At 39.4% G+C, this 19,294-nt stretch overlaps 1 protein-coding gene across 4 annotated transcripts in view; it reads right to left on the bottom strand.

The window, feature by feature from the left end:
- Positions 1-382: 382 nt before the first annotated feature.
- ABCA1 (ATP binding cassette subfamily A member 1) overlaps positions 383-19,294 on the bottom strand; it is a 151,150-nt gene continuing 132,238 nt past the window's right edge. For all 4 annotated transcript variants that reach the window (XM_077475186.1, XM_077475187.1, XM_077475189.1 and 1 more), the window contains 5 exons: positions 18,434-18,568; positions 16,857-16,960; positions 16,574-16,666; positions 10,044-10,287; positions 383-5,029 (listed from right to left, as the gene is read on the bottom strand). In XM_077475186.1, coding sequence (XP_077331312.1) covers positions 4,889-5,029; positions 10,044-10,287; positions 16,574-16,666; positions 16,857-16,960; positions 18,434-18,568 — 717 coding nt within the window. In that variant the 3' untranslated portion in view covers positions 383-4,888. The remainder of the gene's footprint in view (positions 5,030-10,043; positions 10,288-16,573; positions 16,667-16,856; positions 16,961-18,433; positions 18,569-19,294) is intronic.

Genomic DNA, 19,294 nt, shown 5'->3' with positions numbered 1-19,294 from the left:
GTTCCTGTTGGCTGTATCCCTTCCCTCCATTCAGCTCTCAGAACTCTCCTCTGCTCTCTGCAGTGTGTAACTTCAACTCTCCGCTCCTATTTTTTCTGAATACTCAGACAAGCTTTACAATTCAGTACTTTGAATGGATGCCAAGTAGAGGGCTGCAGATAAACATGTACAACTTACGTAGGAGTATTTTTTTCATCTCTATGTAACACCTGAGGCCAGTCACTTCACTGGATATATGGAAGGGTTTACAACCACTTTAAGGTACAAGGTTACCTGATTTTATAAAAGTCAGCAAAAAAAGATGTTTAAACCTATTTAGCTCCATAAAGAAACTCTGAGTCTAACTTTATTAAATTAAGTGTTGAAAATAAAAAAATCAATCTTGTCACAGATTTTTTTTTATTTGACTTATTACAAGGCAATTAACATAGATCTATATCTAAACAATTTTTTAATACTTAAACAGTTATTAACAATACAAATAGTTTTTTCAGTTATGGAAATTTCAACTGAAGTATTAAACTTATAATCTAATATACTGTAAAACCTTTTATTTCTTTTCTGTTTTATGCAACATTAATGGGTATTCCAGTGCAAAAATAGATCCCATTAAAGACAGCTTAAAGTGCTTGGAATGAAGGACCAAATAGTGAAACAATGTATGCAAAACATCACGTCACGTAGAAGAAATGTTTCTCAATGGGAGCCACGTTCCAGAAGCAGGAAAAGCTCCCAGACCATTTATAATACATACAGGAAAAAAATGGACTTAGTGGCACATGGAGTCTGACTTATTTGTTTTGGATTAGTAGGAAAGAAAGTTAATTTACACAATGGGCCATTTTAAGCGTTGTGATTACCCACCTACCATGATGTGTTAAAAAAAAAAGCTGGAGACTTTTTAGACCTTGAGATAAAAACGGACATACACATTACCACAGTTATTCCATGATGACTATACAATGAATAGGAGTCAAGTGGTGACCAGGTATAAATAAGCATCCTAAAAACAAAAAAAAGTAAGAATTGTGCGTTTAACCTACCATTCATTGTGGAGGACCTACTAAAGGAGAAAAGCATGTTCACTCTGCAGAATTAATTTTTTACTTTGCAAGAGAATTTTCCCTTAGCTACACTTTGCAAAGAATACCCAACCATGTGCAAGGAAAGAAAAAAAACTGTATTTTTACTTGCACATGATTGGCCAATAGAAGTTAGCAGGTTTTCACCCCATTCTCTAAGCTAAAAATTCACTTTGCAAAGTGAATGTGCTTAATTCCTTTAATAAATCAGTCATTGTGTGGTCAGTGTATGGCAAACCTAGCTATGGCATAACATCATTGAAGCATTTGTCTGGAAGAAATCACAAAGCAGAACTGAAGGCAAATATAAAAGCCCATCCTCTATTATATATATATATATATATATATACACATATATATATATATATATATATATATACATACACACACATACTAAATTATATATATATATATATATATATTATATATATATAGAGTTATGTTTTTGTCTGAAGTTCTGCTCTCACCAGAATGCTGTTCTCTGATGATGTATGCAACACAACCAGTGTCAGCATGGTTCAAGTGTGGCACTAATATGAGTGTAACAATATGCTATCAATATTCTGCTACAGTGGATCATTATGGTAGAAATATCGATAACTTGGCACTGCACCCTTGGCATAATTTAGGCACATGAAAATTGCCACTGATTACTTTAGATAATCTTGATAACCTGTCCTTATCATCCAGCAATAACGGTAACTGGTAAGGCATTGCTTAAAAAACAAGAAAATCAACTTTTCCCTGTGAAACATAAGGTGCAGGGCTTCATAATGCTTCTTGCATAGACTGAGGTAAAAAAAAAAACAATTGCATTGATAAGTACATTAAACTTGTTCTAGTACTTAACTTTATTTGACAATAAAAGCAAAACCAAATGGTCTTCCTTCCAACGTTGCCGGTTGTTGGCTGTTAACTTGGGTGACAGTAACCTGCCAGTGTCACCTTCATTCTTATTTCAACCTAGCTCAGTAGCTAGTGAGGTAATATTGTCCCATTCAAACCAGAATTAAAGATGGCTGCAAGTAAATCAAGATTGTCTTAACAATGGCTCCATTTGTATGAAGCAAGACTGTGGCTGCTTGGAAAGTTCTCCTGATGTCTAATCATGAACAGAGGTAACCCAGAATCTGTATAGTGGATGAACATGTAAAATGAAGGTAGCTTTGTTCGGGATCAGACCATTCAGATTTGAACAGATTTCACTAATATATTGCCCCCCCCTAAAGGATTAACTAATGAGTATACTTTTAGATAATCTAAGGTTACCACCCATTATCTGCAATACATAGGTCATATGTCCCAATACAGATCATGCATCTCACTCTTCCACCATTGCACTTGCGCTGCTGTGCAGGAGCAGCTCCACTGGCCCTTCAGCTCACAGAAGAACCAAAATTTCCCCTGTGCCGGGTAAGCCATGGCATTTGTAAGGCGATGTACTGATCGATGGTCTATGATGGGGAATATGTAGTTAATAGGATAGACAAGAGTTTTTCTTCTTCTAGAATAGTTACCCCGAAACACTGATCAAATTAACTAAGCAAATCAGCCCTAAACACTGCAAGATTAACAAAGACAACATGATGGCTGAAAATTAGACATTTCTGCTTGCGTGTAGGCTGTAACATCAAAGAAAAAACACTGTAACGTTATGAATGGAGTTGTGCGTTGCACTAAACCTTTTTTTAACACTTGGAACCCTTGAAATAACTTTCCAGACTCAGGGAACCCCTGCTAAAAATTACTATATCTACAACTCTTGGTACATTAGGTTGATGGTCAGTAGAAAGAATTCTCATTACACTTATGGTCATTGGGAAGCATTATCCCCTTACAGATAGCTAAAAAGACCAATGGTGTCAGTGGGAACTTATCCAAGAGGCAGAAATTGATCATTGCGAAGGGAACCCCTAACAACCTCTGCAGGAACCCTTAGGTTTCATGGAAGCATGGTTGAGAAACCCTGCTTTAAAGGTTGGCTTTCATATAGGCTGTTACACATAGACTTGTATTAGCAATACACAAGGTCTTAGCTAAAATTCAAAACAACAAGCGAGGCATTTTGGAAGTTGAGGGAGGGCTCCATTGCCAGGTCGTGTAAACTAAACCTAACATTAGGTTACATTGCCTGCATCATGGGCACTGAGGGCCTTTGTTCTCTTTACACTAGACACTCCTGATGTCAGCACCTCTGTTTATGGCCGCCAAAGCACCAGGTCATGTGACACAAAGCGTGCCAATAGGGCTCCTTGTTAAGCAAGACAGGTAAAACTCAGTTTTACACAACCAACCACCCACCCTAACACCTCCCTAATTGTTCAAAGCAGGCTCAGATTTTAAGTTAGGTCTACTTTAAGGCAAATAAGTGATGTGATATAACCCACAGCAATCATTCAGAATTCATCTTTCACCAATCTAACTACGGAAAACTGAAATTTGATTGGCTGCACAGTTACCGCATCTTGCCCAAAATATAACTGCTCTATCCATTGCCCTATTATATAATCCCATGTACATGCTGACTATTTGACTGTCAATTTAGATTTGCTGAGGATGAAATATGACTATTTGTAGCATATAGACAAAACGGAAACACAATCCATTAAGAACATAAGCATGTAAATATGTAAAATGACTGGGGCTGAGATGTATACTTTGGGTACTAAGCTTATCTTCCTTACTGCACTTATATCCAAGTTTCACGCATGGAAAGACTATTATTTCAAATGCTTAGCTTGTTGATAAAAATGCACTGGAGTACCAAAAAGAGTGCATCTAGTTTTTTTTTTTATATAAAAGGAAGAACATGTCACATGCACGTAATTGCACATGATCACAAATATCCTAAAGAAAAATAGAAGTCATGATCAAAATAAAAGAAAAATATATTACTTGAAGTTCTAAAATTTAAAAAAAGCCCTAAAGACATTAGTAAAATGTCAAAATAACAACAAAAAACACCTGTAACAATGCTACAGAACAAAAAACAACTTTAGAAAACATGGATCTAAAGCAGTATAAAAAAAATTAAGAAAAAGTATATTGTGGTCTGCATCCACACACGATACGTTGTGGCTCATGTTTTTTGATTTACTAACATTTATTAATGAGAATATAGTAAACTCTAGATAATTTAAATAAATTACAAATACTGGATGCAGTCAGCCTTTCTATTAGGATTTCACACTGGCCTGATCTGAAATGCTGATAATGGCTTCTCTAGTAGGAGTCTCTATTGTGGACTGTGCTATAAAGCAGATATAAAAAAAATACACAGGGCAGCCTCAGTGGTGACAACACATCTCCTGAAGCCCACACACATATCCCCAATATTAGAGCTAGTCCTTCCGAACAGACCAAGTTTGGTTCTCCTGACGCATATCAAAGCCCCATACAGTAATAAATAGTAACTGGTCAAGATTTGTCAGTGGTAAGATTGTTGCCGTCCTGGAACAGAACATGGTAGACATATAAAATGTACACTGTAGCTGTTGTAGCAACCCCACTTTTGGGCAGGATCCAGTGGGTGCAACATTACAGATTCACATCGTCATACTGTTGGCCTCTAAGTTCAAGTCTTCTACTTGTACAGTACAACAAGGCAACACAAGAGGCACTGCCTCTGTTCTGGAATTGTGTTTGTCATTGCATTGATTTGCATTGCATTGAGTGGTAGCTCTGTAGTCCAGTTTATGATGCCTCCCTCAGTGCTCAGGTGTTAGTGGCCTGACCTCTTCACTTTCCATGACCTGACCAAGGGAGGCTTTTCATGAAAATCCTCTGTACTTTTCCAGTTTGACTTGTCACACGTAGCTTTCTTTAACCTTCTCATCCTGAAGAAATGATGTCAGGACAGACATATCTACAACAGTCTGGTTTTTGTGCAATGACAAGTCCTTCAAATGATCATCATCACTTTGGTCCTTGGCAAAATTAACAAACACCTGGAGAAAAAAAAAATACAAATAGTCCATGTTACTTTGCAATTAGGGAACATCCTATTTTTTAACACATTTTATTCAAAGTATGCTTTCAGTGAACAGATATTTTGAGTTCCTATTGCTGTGTTATTGTGTTCCATTTTTATATTTTAACATTATTTTGTTACGTTATTAAATGTAGAAATGTGTAGACTATTCATTAGAGCAATGTTTCTCAACATTTTATCAATCAAGGCACCTTTTAAAATTGTGCACACCATTCTAAATGATAGAAAAATTAAAACTATGGACTAAACATAACCCAGCAACATGCACATAGAACACCCAACGTTAGTTATTTATTCTTCTGAAGCAAATACACCTTTGAACACTGATACTGACTAGTATTCCAACATTTCTCTTCTCAGTTTCTTCCCCTCATTCAGCTAATGTGACCCCAGAGGGGCGAACAAGAATGCTGTGCAGGCACCTGATGTCCTCCTTATCAACCAATGACATCATTGGTTGATAGGGCGCCGGTGGCTAGAAAGTTGTAATGGTGCGGAACCAAAACCTGCGGCTTTGTGTAACTAAAAGGCAGGCTTGATTGACCCGCTGGCTTGTATACGTTTGGGCAGTTTTTATGTATTTTGCCAAGGCACCCCTGAAGAAACCCGAAGGCACCCTAGTTGAAAAAAGCTGCATTAGAGGGACTCAGTGTTACAGTGGAATTTCCCTGTCTTAGTTTCACAACAGCCACACACGGAGTGCATTGTTTTTAATGTGGCGGGCGACTGGCAGACTTCTATTGTGAAGAAGAGCAGTACAGACAACCACAACCACTATTTAGCACTGCATAGTAGAAAGCTGAGCCTGTGTATTTATATAATGAACTAATATGGCTTATGTATATCCATATACCCAAACCATTCTCTCTGCTTTTCCCAATACCACCTACTCTCTAGCTCCCTTGTCTCCTCCTCCCATGGTCCTCTCCAGGACTTCTCTAGAGCCTCTCAAATCCTCTGGAACTCAGTAGCCCAATCTGTCCAGCTATCTCCTACTCTGTCCACTTTTAGCGATCACTGAAAACTCATCTCTTCAGGGTGGCCTATCCTGCCTCCAGCTAACAACCGAATCTTCTACTCCCCTCATCAGTTCATCACTCACAGTCCCTACCTTTTGTTTCACCAGCCCCTCCCTCTTAGATTGTAAGCTCACAAGAGCAGGGCTCCTCTAACCCTCATGTTTTGAATTGTACTGTTGGTGTAGTGTCTCCCTACATTTTAAAGCGTTGCACAAACTGTTGCCGCTATATAAATCCTGTATAATAATACAACACACATAGATAGGAACATGTACGCCATGCTAATTATATGGATAACTAAAATACTGAAATTACTATACATTTCCTTCATAAACCTCTCACTGAGTTGTTATGTAATCTGTTGACTTTTCTATCTGTAAGTACTTAGTCTAAAGGCTAGCCACAACAGCAAGATTTTTCTCATTCAGCCCTGTGGGTTAAAGTAAAAGTCCACCCTAACACTAAAATCTCTGCATCTACAGACATGCATGATCTAATACTAACCTATCTAACCATGTAAAGTAGAAATCAGTATACCTACCTTTTCTGAAGGCAAGCCAACCCAATCCCATGCTGAGTTGTCAGCTGCAGCTTCGCTGTGGAGGTGGGTGCAGAGGACACATCCGACAATGGAAGCCCCATATTAAGTCTATGGGTGACGTCCCATCAATTTCACAGTCGTTGTTGGCTGTGTCCTCTGCAGAGCTTCCACCGCTGGAGAATGGATCGGATCGGCTTCAAAAAAGGTATATAAAGCCATTTTACCTTTACAGGGTTAGATAGGTTAGTGTTAGATTGTGGATGTCTGTAGATGTAGAGATTTTAGTGTTAGGCTGAACTTCTACTTTGAGCCTGGGTTCACACATATGCAAACACAGACATCCCATGTGATTCGCACCCGCATTGCTGTGCAGATTACATGTGATGTCTGTGCGATGCGAATTCAGCCATACAGCTGTATGGCTGAACTTGCATTCTGATTTGCACAAAAAAAAAAAAAAGAAGTGCAGGAACCTTTTTTTCCCCCCACACTGGAATTGGACCGCATAGGTGTTCACACCCATGCGATCCAATTCCTGTCTGAGTTTACAGTTCGCACTGCGTTCTGTAAACTGGGGTGTCATTAACTTTGTCTTGACACCCGCAGTGGTTCGTAGAGGGCAGTGTGAACTGCCTGCAGAGGAATATGTGATGTGGGAACGGACACTGGAATCGCGCTGGTTCCCTCATGGCAATAGCGTGAACCCAGGGTGAATGAGGCAAAATCAATTGATTCCCCTTTCATCCAAGCTAAACAGCATAATTGAAGGAATCCTCCTTGCCTGCAGCTGTCTGAATACTCGAACAGTGACTGAATTTGACTGGACAGTCACTGTGCAAGAAGTAGAAGTATACAGTTTCCAGCACAACAGCATTTTCGATCACGATTCAGAAAAGAACCTCCAACCAGAAAATCTATCTATGATTGGCATAAAAAAACTTGAAACTATGGGCTGTTTGTTGAAATGTAAAAGTCCTGGACAACCGCATGTATCAGAGGAAGTCATCAATAGTGTTTGCACTGCCATTCAACGGGAAAATCAACGTCCAGAGTCCTGAAGTGTAGTGCAGTGCATAATGTTAAAGGGATGCAAAGCCTTTACTTTGCCTAGAGCCTCATTCTACTTTAATCTGTCTGATCACTTGTCTTCCACAGGCATGTGAACCAATAACATTACACCCTTCACATCTATATACTGTAAATATTTAAATGTTTGAAAGAAGGGTAGTAAAGCGGTACTCACTTTCCTTTTATAAATCTTATTTGTGAACAATGCTGTTTGATATGTAAAAGCACTGCACTGCATTTTGGTGAAAATTGTAATAGGTACACTAGGTGGCGCCAGTCAGTTAGAGATAACTAACAGCCTGGGCTAGGACATTGTACAAGATAGTAACAGACTGCAGTGGGCCAGAGACAAAAGAATTAGCTTGTTCATGCAGAAAGACTTTCAATTACCCGATTGATGGTATGACATCATTTAATAATCCCCTTTCACCAATATATCTATCTATCTATCTATCTATCTATCTATCTATCTATCTATATCTATCTATATCTATATCTATATATATATATATATATATATACACACACACACACACACACACAGTGGGGATCGAAAGTTTGGGCACCCCAGGTAAAAATGTGTATTAATGTGCATAACGAAGCCAAGGAAAGATGGAAAAATCTCCAAATGGCATCAAATTACAGATTAGACATTCTTATAATATGTCAAAAAAAGTTAGATTTTATTTCCATCATTTACACTTTCAAAATTACAGAAAACCAAAAAATGGCGTCTGCAAAAGTTTGGGCGCCCTGCAGAGTTAATGTCTTGTACCTTTGCCCTTTGGCAAATATCACAGCTTGTAAACGCTTTTTGTAGCCAGCCAAGAGTCTTTCAATTCTTGTTTGAGGTATCTTTGTCCATTCTTCCTTACAAAAGTGTTCCAGTTCTTTGAGATTTCTGGGCTGTCTGTCACGCACTGCTCTTTTAAGGTCTATCCATAGATTTTCAATAATGTTGAGGTCAGGAGATTGTGAAGGCCATGGCAAAACCTTCAGTTTACGCCTCTTGATGTAATCCCCCGTGGATTAGGGGTGTGTTTAGGATCATTATCCATTTGTAGAAGCCATCCTCTCTTTAACTTCAGCTTTTTCACAGATGGCATCAAGTTACCATCCAAAATTTGCAGAAATTTTATTGAATCCATTTTTCCTTCTACTCGTGAAATGTTCCCTGTGCCACTGGCTGCAATACAACCCCAAAGCATGATTGATCCACCCCCATGCTTAACAGTTGAACAGAGGTTCTTTTCATTAAATTCTGTGCCCTTTCTTCTCCAAACGTACCTTTGCTCATTCCGGCCAAAAAGTTCTATTTTAACCTCATCGGTCCACAGAACTTGTTTCCAAAATGCCTCAGGCTTGTCTATATGTTTGCAAGGTTCAAACGCTGATTTTTGTGGTGAGGACGTAGAAGAGGTTTTCTTCTGATGACTCTTCCATGAAGACCATATTTGTACAAGTATCTCTTTATAGTGGAATAGTGTACCACAACTCCAGAGTCTGCCAGATCTTTCTGGAGGGATCGTGCAGTCAAACGTGGGTTTTGAATTGCTTTTCTCACAATCCTGCGAGCTGTTCTGTCTGATATTTTTCTTGGTCTTCCAGATATTGCTTTAACTTCCACTTGTCCTGATGACTGTCATTTCTTAATTACATTCCCAACAGAGGATATTGACATCTGAAAACACTTTGCTATCTTCTTATAGCCTTCTCCAGCTTTGTGAGCGTCAACTATTTTCAGTTTCAGTTTTCTAGACAACTGCTTAGAAGAACCCATGGTGCTGATTGTTGGGGCAAGGTCAAATGAGTCTGGCCATTTAAAACCTTTGAGATTGACATCACCTGGTCTTCCCAGACGATGATTGAAAACAATCCATGACACTGGCAGGTCTCAGCTTTGCAAAGGGGGCAGTGCATGCTATAAATTCTGCAGGGTGCCCAAACTTTTGCAGATGCCATTTTTTTGTTTTCTGTCATTTTGAAAGTGTAAATGATGGAAATAAAATCGAACTTTTTTTTTACATATAAGAATGTCTAATCTGTAATTTGATGCCATTTGGAGATTTTTCCATCTTTCTTTGGCTTCGTTATGCACATGAATACACATTTTTTACCTGGGGTGCCCAAACTTTCGATCCCCACTGTATATATATATATATATATATATATATATATATATATATATATATATATATATAGAGAGAGAGAGAGAGAGAGAGAGAGAGAGAGAGAGAGAGAGAGAGAGAGAGAGAGAGAGAGAGAGAGAGAGAGAGAGAGAGAGAGAGAGAGAGAGAGAGAAAAATATATACAAACACAGTATTACACACATAGATACTCACTTGGTCAAGAGTGGTCTGAGAGACTGAATAATCTTCAATGTGAAGTTTTTTCTTGTTCTTGGAGAGAATGCTGAAGATCCTAGCCAAGGAAGAGTGTGAGGACCGCAGTTGGTACTGCAGCATTCCTCGATGTTTTTCCTTTAACATGCTCCCTGGGAAGGCATGGCTGAAGAAATCCTCCACAGGTTTTAGGTCTGGATTTGAACCTCCTATCCGTACTACAATTGTGTACCCATCTCCAAACCTGTCAGACAGGAAGAATGAGAACTCTTTTATTATCTCAATGTATACAGACATCGAGATCAAAGACAAAAGCACAGTGAACAAATATTGTAAACGGCTTTTTAATGCTACAATGTGAAATCCGGACAAATATATAGTAAAGCTGGGCCTGCTTGTTACAGCTTAAAGGAAAAAAAGAATGGGCAAATGTACAGATATGTAGGCGCATTCAAAAAGTCATTAGGGCAAAGTACAAAGTGCGGCACTCAAATATAAGACTGAAAGGTAATCAATCAATCAGCGCAAATGAAAATAATATTAAAATACAAGCAGCTGAACACTCAGGGTCAATAATATATATATGAATGTCAAGAATTGGGAATTCTAAGGCCGCGTACACACGCGCGGACTGTTGGCCCAACCTTGTCCGCTGAACAGTGTTTGGGCGGACAGTCCGCTCGTGTGTGGGGCTTCAGCGGACAGTTTCAGCGGACAGTTGGCCGAACAAGGTCTTACGGAAATTCCGAAAAACTGTCCGCTGAAACAAGGTTTCAGCGGACTGTTCGCTCGTGTGTAGGCTTGTTCGGCCAACTAAGTCTCGCGCATGCTCAGAAAGGATTTCCACGTCGGAAGGTTGCATTGCAGTGTATAGGACGTCGTATTTTTCGTCCCGTCGTACGTGCCGTTCACGTCATCGCGCACGGTTTCAGCAAACTGTTCGTCCGTCGTGTGTGGCCATGTCCGTCCATGCTAAGTTTGAGCGGACTGTTCGCTCAAACTGTTGGACGGACAAAGTTGGGCCAACAGTCCGCGCGTGTGTACGCGGCCTAAGGATATCGGGGCAGTTGCTGAGGCTGCTCCCTTCCACACCCAAAAATGTTTGTTAAGGGGACTATTGCGGCACTAAATAAATAATTCATAGAAGACTTTATTAAAAAAATTACATATGATTTAATAAGGGCAAAAAAATGAAATCCATCAAAACTTCCATATTGCTAAAATCATATACACCACAATTTAATAAACTACCGACGGGTAGCCCCGTAAGATTTCTATTGAAGAGGGGTATAGAAACATTTCCTCTACCGGTTTCGCAGTGAACCGCTTCTTCAGGTGGATAGTCCACTGAGGAGGAAGCAGCAGATCACAGGACCCATCGGTTTCCTCACACGTTAAACAAAAATCTGCAAGGTGGATGGATAAATCAATTCACCCGTAGAAAAAACAGCGCATAATACTCAATAGAAAAAAAGAAATTATATGCAAATTGTGCTAGTGCAACCTATTGTTCTATGGAAAGAATATTTCTATCTTCCCAAATGTAGCCATACAATCACAATATTGTCCATGAACACTGTCCATATATCTAAATTGTACTGAGTACGTAGGATAGTTACAGGGAACAAGTTGAAACAGGATATCTATTTCAGTCCATCAACAGACCATAAAATTAAAGGCTAAAACTAAAACAAAATGTCCTGGTATAAATCAAGAGGAGTGTACGATGCAATCCTTCCTTAACATGAAAAAACAGTGATCCCGAATTTGCTGGGGTACAATCTCAAGACTGAAGTGACCCCCCCTTAGTAATGCTCTTACCAGATATGCCTGGTTACATAGGCTCTTCGAAAATACTCCTCATCCGCTCGATTTCATCCGGTTCATCTGTGCTAGGTAATACACGGTCGGATGTGCTTGGTTACACGGGCTCTCAGATGTTACTCATCAGCTGGATCCCATCCACTGCATACACGGTCGGATGTGCTTGGTTACACGGGCTCTCGGATTTTACTCATCGGCTGGATCCCATCCACTGCATAAGTGCCAGGTGATTCAAGATCTCCGAAAGAAGCAATTACGGAAAACAAACATAGCGTAATACTGTCTTATAAAAACACGATTTATTTAAGTAAAAATGTTGCACTCACACAAAGTTAATTCTTTAAAGCATTGGTTCACTCAACGTGCATAGTTCTTAGTAACAGTCTCAGGGGAAATAACAGCATCAGCCGCTAATGGCCGTCACCACTTAGTAGCTCACGGTTAAAGCTGTGCGTCTCTTCCTCCCTCCTGTCAGTTCCTCTATGCTGCGAACGTGTGCTACCACCCTGACGCGTTTCGTCGTATTGACATCATCTGAGGGTGGGGGCAATCAGTCCTGACTACACTTTAATACGTGCGGTATTAACCCTTCGTGAACATGTATAAATGTATAGCGGTTAATCCACCTATATTATGTACGCTGCTCTCTTTTACAGAATACCTGTCAGAGGCTTTCATAAACGATGTTTTTGAGGGAACCATTTCATTACACAAATAGGTAAAAAACGAAATATTAAGAATTATAAGAATTCAAAAAATAAATTAAAAAAATCCCAAAAATTAGATTAAAACAGCAGGAGAGATGAAAACAAAATTACAGATAAAAACCACAAACGATCTTATTCCCCTCACACATTATACCATTATGGCCATGTCGGATTTCTGATAATGTACTAGTATGCTAACAATCACGATGTTTACAAAATCCGGCGCATATATCCCAATCACTTGTGTTTCTTTAAACGAGAGGATTCCCATCCCGTTGATCTGGATACTCTAAGTTTAAACGATAAGCTTTATTGCACAGGAAATACATAAAGAAAAGGAATCCGCAACCTTTTGTGGCCTGTCTCCTGTTTTTTCTAATAATAAGATCAAGCAACAGCCTCAACTGCCACTGACTTATATTATCAAGCTCTTCATGCAGATAGAGGCGAGCCGTCCATCACAAGCCTCCCATTGAAACCATCGCTGATACGATGAGTGGGCTATACACGATACGATCTCTGTGATGCGACGGGAATTTTTTATGACTATTATTGGCTGCTTCCAGTGCCGCCATCCTCAATCTACCTTACATGCGACGTTGTAGCTTATGTATTGTACATGTATATGTGGCATTATATATTTATGTGGCTAAGATAAAATATATTTAAATATATTTTATCTTAGCCACATAAATATATAATGCCACATATACATGTACAATACATAAGCTACAACGTCGCATGTAAGGTAGATTGAGGATGGCGGCACTGGAAGCAGCCAATAATAGTCATAAAAAATTCCCGTCGCATCACAGAGATCGTATCGTGTATAGCCCACTCATCGTATCAGCGATGGTTTCAATGGGAGGCTTGTGATGGACGGCTCGCCTCTATCTGCATGAAGAGCTTGATAATATAAGTCAGTGGCAGTTGAGGCTGTTGCTTGATCTTATTATTAGAAAAAACAGGAGACAGGCCACAAAAGGTTGCGGATTCCTTTTCTTTATGTACCGGTATTTCCTGTGCAATAAAGCTTATCGTTTAAACTTAGAGTATCCAGATCAACGGGATGGGAATCCTCTCGTTTAAAGAAACACAAGTGATTGGGATATATGCGCCGGATTTTGTAAACATCGTGATTGTTAGCATACTAGTACATTATCAGAAATCCGACATGGCCATAATGGTATAATGTGTGAGGGGAATAAGATCGTTTGTGGTTTTTATCTGTAATTTTGTTTTCATCTCTCCTGCTGTTTTAATCTAATTTTTGGGATTTTTTTAATTTATTTTTTGAATTCTTATAATTCTTAATATTTCGTTTTTTACCTATTTGTGTAATGAAATGGTTCCCTCAAAAACATCGTTTATGAAAGCCTCTGACAGGTATTCTGTAAAAGAGAGCAGCGTACATAATATAGGTGGATTAACCGCTATACATTTATACATGTTCACGAAGGGTTAATACCGCACGTATTAAAGTGTAGTCAGGACTGATTGCCCCCACCCTCAGATGATGTCAATACGACGAAACGCGTCAGGGTGGTAGCACACGTTCGCAGCATAGAGGAACTGACAGGAGGGAGGAAGAGACGCACAGCTTTAACCGTGAGCTACTAAGTGGTGACGGCCATTAGCGGCTGATGCTGTTATTTCCCCTGAGACTGTTACTAAGAACTATGCACGTTGAGTGAACCAATGCTTTAAAGAATTAACTTTGTGTGAGTGCAACATTTTTACTTAAATAAATCGTGTTTTTATAAGACAGTATTACGCTATGTTTGTTTTCCGTAATTGCTTCTTTCGGAGATCTTGAATCACCTGGCACTTATGCAGTGGATGGGATCCAGCCGATGAGTAAAATCCGAGAGCCCGTGTAACCAAGCACATCCGACCGTGTATGCAGTGGATGGGATCCAGCTGATGAGTAACATCTGAGAGCCCGTGTAACCAAGCACATCCGACCGTGTATTACCTAGCACAGATGAACCGGATGAAATCGAGCGGATGAGGAGTATTTTCGAAGAGCCTATGTAACCAGGCATATCTGGTAAGAGCATTACTAAGGGGGGGTCACTTCAGTCTTGAGATTGTACCCCAGCAAATTCGGGATCACTGTTTTTTCATGTTAAGGAAGGATTGCATCGTACACTCCTCTTGATTTATACCAGGACATTTTGTTTTAGTTTTAGCCTTTAATTTTATGGTCGGTTGATGGACTGAAATAGATATCCTGTTTCAACTTGTTCCCTGTAACTATCCTACGTACTCAGTACAATTTAGATATATGGACAGTGTTCATGGACAATATTGTGATTGTATGGCTACATTTGGGAAGATAGAAATATTCTTTCCATAGAACAATAGGTTGCACTAGCACAATTTGCATACAATTTCTTTTTTTCTATTGAGTATTATGCGCTGTTTTTTCTACGGGTGAATTGATTTATCCATCCACCTTGCAGATTTTTGTTTAATGTTTTTTAGTGGTTTTATTGATTTAATACCTTTTAGAACAGCTGCTTAAAATTCCACAACTCCCAGGTAGAAAGCATATTCTTTAATGCTAAGCGCCTTTTATTTGCGTGGTTAACGGGCGGAGGTTATCCTAAGCAAAGGCACATATTTGTTCGGTTTCCTCACACGGCAGATGCGGGGGATCGTAAAGGACTATTACATTTGTATTCTTTGGCTACTATGGTGTTGCCCTGTTCGAGCTCCTTCTATGAACATGGGTGGTGTGCACTGGATAATATAGTCCAAACGAGTCCTTTACAATCCCCCGCATCTGCCGTGGGAGGAAACCGATGGGTCCTGCGATCTACTGCTTCCTCCTCTGTGGACTAATCTCCTGAAGAAGCGGTGGGATAGAAGTTCTCATCCCACTTCCGGAACACAGTGCTATATGTAGCTAAGGCTAAATAAAGTTTATACAGCCCTCACAGCCGCGCCGTTAGTGAAGTAAATAGTTCATTTCGACCAGCTTGATTGAAACAAGCTATTTAAAGTTATATGAGACATGGAGATCAGCTTTAACTGCATTTTGTACACAGTCCTTATTCCTAGCACATTTTGGGGCAATATAAGGTGTTAGGGCCAGCCATACACGGTTCGAATCTCAGCCGGTTCAGCAGGAACCAGCCAGGATTCAAACCATTAATTTCTTTCCTGCAAACCATGGTTGTAGGCAACAAATTACCTTGGTGTCTGACTGGCCTTAATTCAATCTTGAAAATCGAATTAACTTCTATGAAGCTTTGAAGTACAGCCATCCATTGATGCCTGCTGAACCAGCCAAGATTCCAACTGTAAGGCCAGCCTTCAAACCATGATCAATGAAGACTGATCGATCAACTTGGATACAACCAGCCTGTTAGATTTTGCATGCGATTATCGCTAGCGGCTGCTATAGCCACTAGCGATAGTCACTGTCGTCTGCCAGCGGGGACAGCTTTCACCGCCAGGAGAATACAATGACTCGGCAGGAGGAATTCCCCTGTCAACACTGTCCGTGATTGCAGAAAAGAAATGCGCTTGGTTTTATGGGCTGCTTAAGCTTTTAAGCCTTCATGCACACTGGGGCTCTTCTAAACTTGGCAGGAAAAAAGCAGCTGCAAAAATGCTCCTAAGCCACATTTTTTTTATTGCGTTTATGTGTGTCAAGCGCTTGGGCACTTATTCATTCTTCACTGAAATAAAAAAACAAAAACGGTCAACTGCTAAAAGCACCTGGCGTTAACGCGCGTTTAGACATGTTTACACACTTTCTTTTTTTTTTTTATGCCAGAACGCCCCTCTCTTAAGTGAGCAAGTGATGTTTTTTTGACACATAGGTTAACATAAAAAAATAAATAAAAGCTCAAACACCAACAGCATTTTTGACCACAAGTGTGCATGAGGCCTAATACTTGGGAACACGACAAAGTTTATGCCGATCTAAACCTTTAGGAATACTTGGTGCAAAAATCATAAGATTCATAAGAAAAGAAAATTATTTACTTGTTCTTGAGATGCTGTACACTTCCCAGACACCTAAACTTTCCATTGACCATTATAGCCATTCTTGTACAGAGAGCTTCACATTCTTCCATACTGTTAAAGAGTATAAATAAAATGTTACAATTATATCACAATAATATCATTGTAACACAGACATATTTGTGTGTGTGTGTGTGTATGTATATATATATATATATGCACACATACATTTCTATATACGGTATACAGTACATTTCCATGTCATTTTCTGCTTTTGATTAGTTACACAAACAAAAGCACAAACCTGTGAGATGTGAGTACAACTGATCTTCCTTCTTTAATGATACTTAGGGCACAGTTCCATAAGAAGCGCCTTGCCTTAGGATCCATGCCTGTAGTTGGTTCATCCTGTTTAAAAACATAGGAACTTATTTTAAAGACAGTACAGATCTTGTAAAGCTAGCATTCTATTTGTATGTATCTTTTTCACTTTCACATATGGTTTGTACATTATGTCACTACTTCAGTATAAAGACTGTACAAATAAAATTTACTCATAGAAGTACATATCCTACACCATCCAATTACCATGAGCACAAACAGGAGAAGGAAAGTAAATCCTTTGCCCTCAAATGCACATTTGTAACATGTTACACCCTGAATATGGGTGCAACATGTAGTATGATACGTATGGTGAACTTAGCCGTGAAACGCTGCAGGTGTCAATACAATGTTAATGACACCCCCAGATTGGTTCACAGATCGCAGTGCCCATGTCCCCTGTACATTATAAAGAAGAGAAGCAGGAGAATTATACAAGTCTAGGCAGACAGTGCTGCTCCTCCATACAGTTACATTACATTGAGCAACCGTTATCACCCTAAAACAGGAAGTGTGCTACTGGTAGTTCACCAGGTGAAAAAAAGGAAAACAAAGCTGAAAAAAGAAAGCTAATGCAGACACCATATCTAAGGACTAGTAAGCCACAATTAACTATGCTTTAAAGCGGTATTAAGTCCATAACCAAAAATGCAGATAAGCAATCATAAGATGAGACTGGATTTGTTTTCTTTTTTTTCTTAGGCATTTTCCACACTGTTTTCACCAGATGATCTGGCCAGTAACACATCTCCTGTAGTAGAGTGACTCCACTCTGGATGAATGGGCACAGGGGGCACCTTTTGGACCAGAACATTTTCAGTGGGGGGGTTTCCTACCCTGTTTCCCTGAAAATAAGACCTAGCGTGATTGTCGGTGATAGCTGCAATATAAGCCCTACCTGCCAAATAAGCCCTAGTTAAAGTCCTTGTAGGTCTTATTTTCAGGGTAGGGCTTATTTGGGGGGGGGGGGGGTAGAGCTTATATTGCAGCCAACACCGACAATCATGCTAGGTCTTATTTTCAGGGAAACAAGGTAGATATACTGGTAGATTTCATTACATCTGCAGCTGCTACTTTATAAGCAGTTATTGCAAACTGTTTTATTTTCCTTTTTGGATAAGGGTTTTACATAAATAACTACAAGCTGAAAAGCTCCTCTGTCAGTGTTGAATGATTTGTCTCAACCCTCTAACTGCAAGAGAGCTTGCTCTTTTTGAAAAACACAAGCATTACTAGCTGAAAGAAAGCCTAAAAAAGAAAACTAATACAGCCATCACATCTAAGAATTGGTAAGTACAATATAATACATGTTTGCTTTTGAGTTTAATGCTCCTTTGAGTAGGCCCTACATGTTAGAAACTGATTTTACAACTTCTGTACAATCTCCTTTCGATATTTCAAAGTGAAGTAAAGTGAGGATGCAATCAAACAATTCATTTGAATAGGTATCCAGTGTATTAGTATTTATGAGTGTATTAGAAACAGCTAAAGTTTACTTACTAGAAACACCACTGGTGGTCCTCCGATCAAGGCAATAGCAGTGGATAATTTCCGCCTGTTCCCACCACTGTAGCCCCCTGCACATTTCTCAGAGTATTTCACTAGTCCAAGCTTCCGTACTGCCCATTCAGCAACCTAATGTAACACACAGAGACAATGTCAGAATTCCTGGAGCTGCTGGGAATAAGCCAAGACATTGATATTCAAAGACAGCACACTTGCTTATCTGGTCAGACAATGCATAAACCAATGCTAATAATAATTGAATTAAATATCTTATATGTAAAATAAAACAAAAATTGGTTATACAGTTTTTGCCAGTGTGATTCAGGTTAGGGGCTTTGTCTGAAAAGTGAGATTTATTAACACTGACAGCGTGCCATCCGGGATCATGCAAAACTGAGGAAATGTGCCATCTAGCCAGGCTGTATCTCACACATTGGCACTGCAGTTCAGTAGGTAAGGCACGTCTCTATGGAGAGTATAGAGCTCCCAGGCACAAAGAAAAGAGCCACTGGTTTTCAATGCGATTCAGTGCCAGTTGCTACACACACACAATCTAACTATTAAAAAAAATACAGGGTAAAAAAAAAAAAAGTCTTGTAATGCATGCAGTATTTGTTTAACTGCTTCAGCCCCGGAAGATTTTATTCCCTTCCTGACCAGAACACTTTTTGTGATTCGGCACTGCGTCGCTTTAACTGACAATTGCGCGGCCGTGCGACGTTGCACCAAAACAAAATTGATGTCCTTTTTTCTCCACAAATAGAGCTTTCTTTTGGTGGTATTTGATCACCTATATGGTTTTTATTTTTAGCGCTATAAAAAAAAAAAGCAATATTTTTTACTATTTGCTATAAT

Source organism: Lithobates pipiens, unplaced genomic scaffold (assembly GCF_037356315.1).
Source record: "Lithobates pipiens isolate NorthernLeopardFrog02 unplaced genomic scaffold, aLitPip1_a1.2 Scaffold_13, whole genome shotgun sequence".
NCBI lineage: Eukaryota > Metazoa > Chordata > Amphibia > Anura > Ranidae > Lithobates > Lithobates pipiens.
This window is presented reverse-complemented; position numbering and strand designations above follow the sequence as displayed.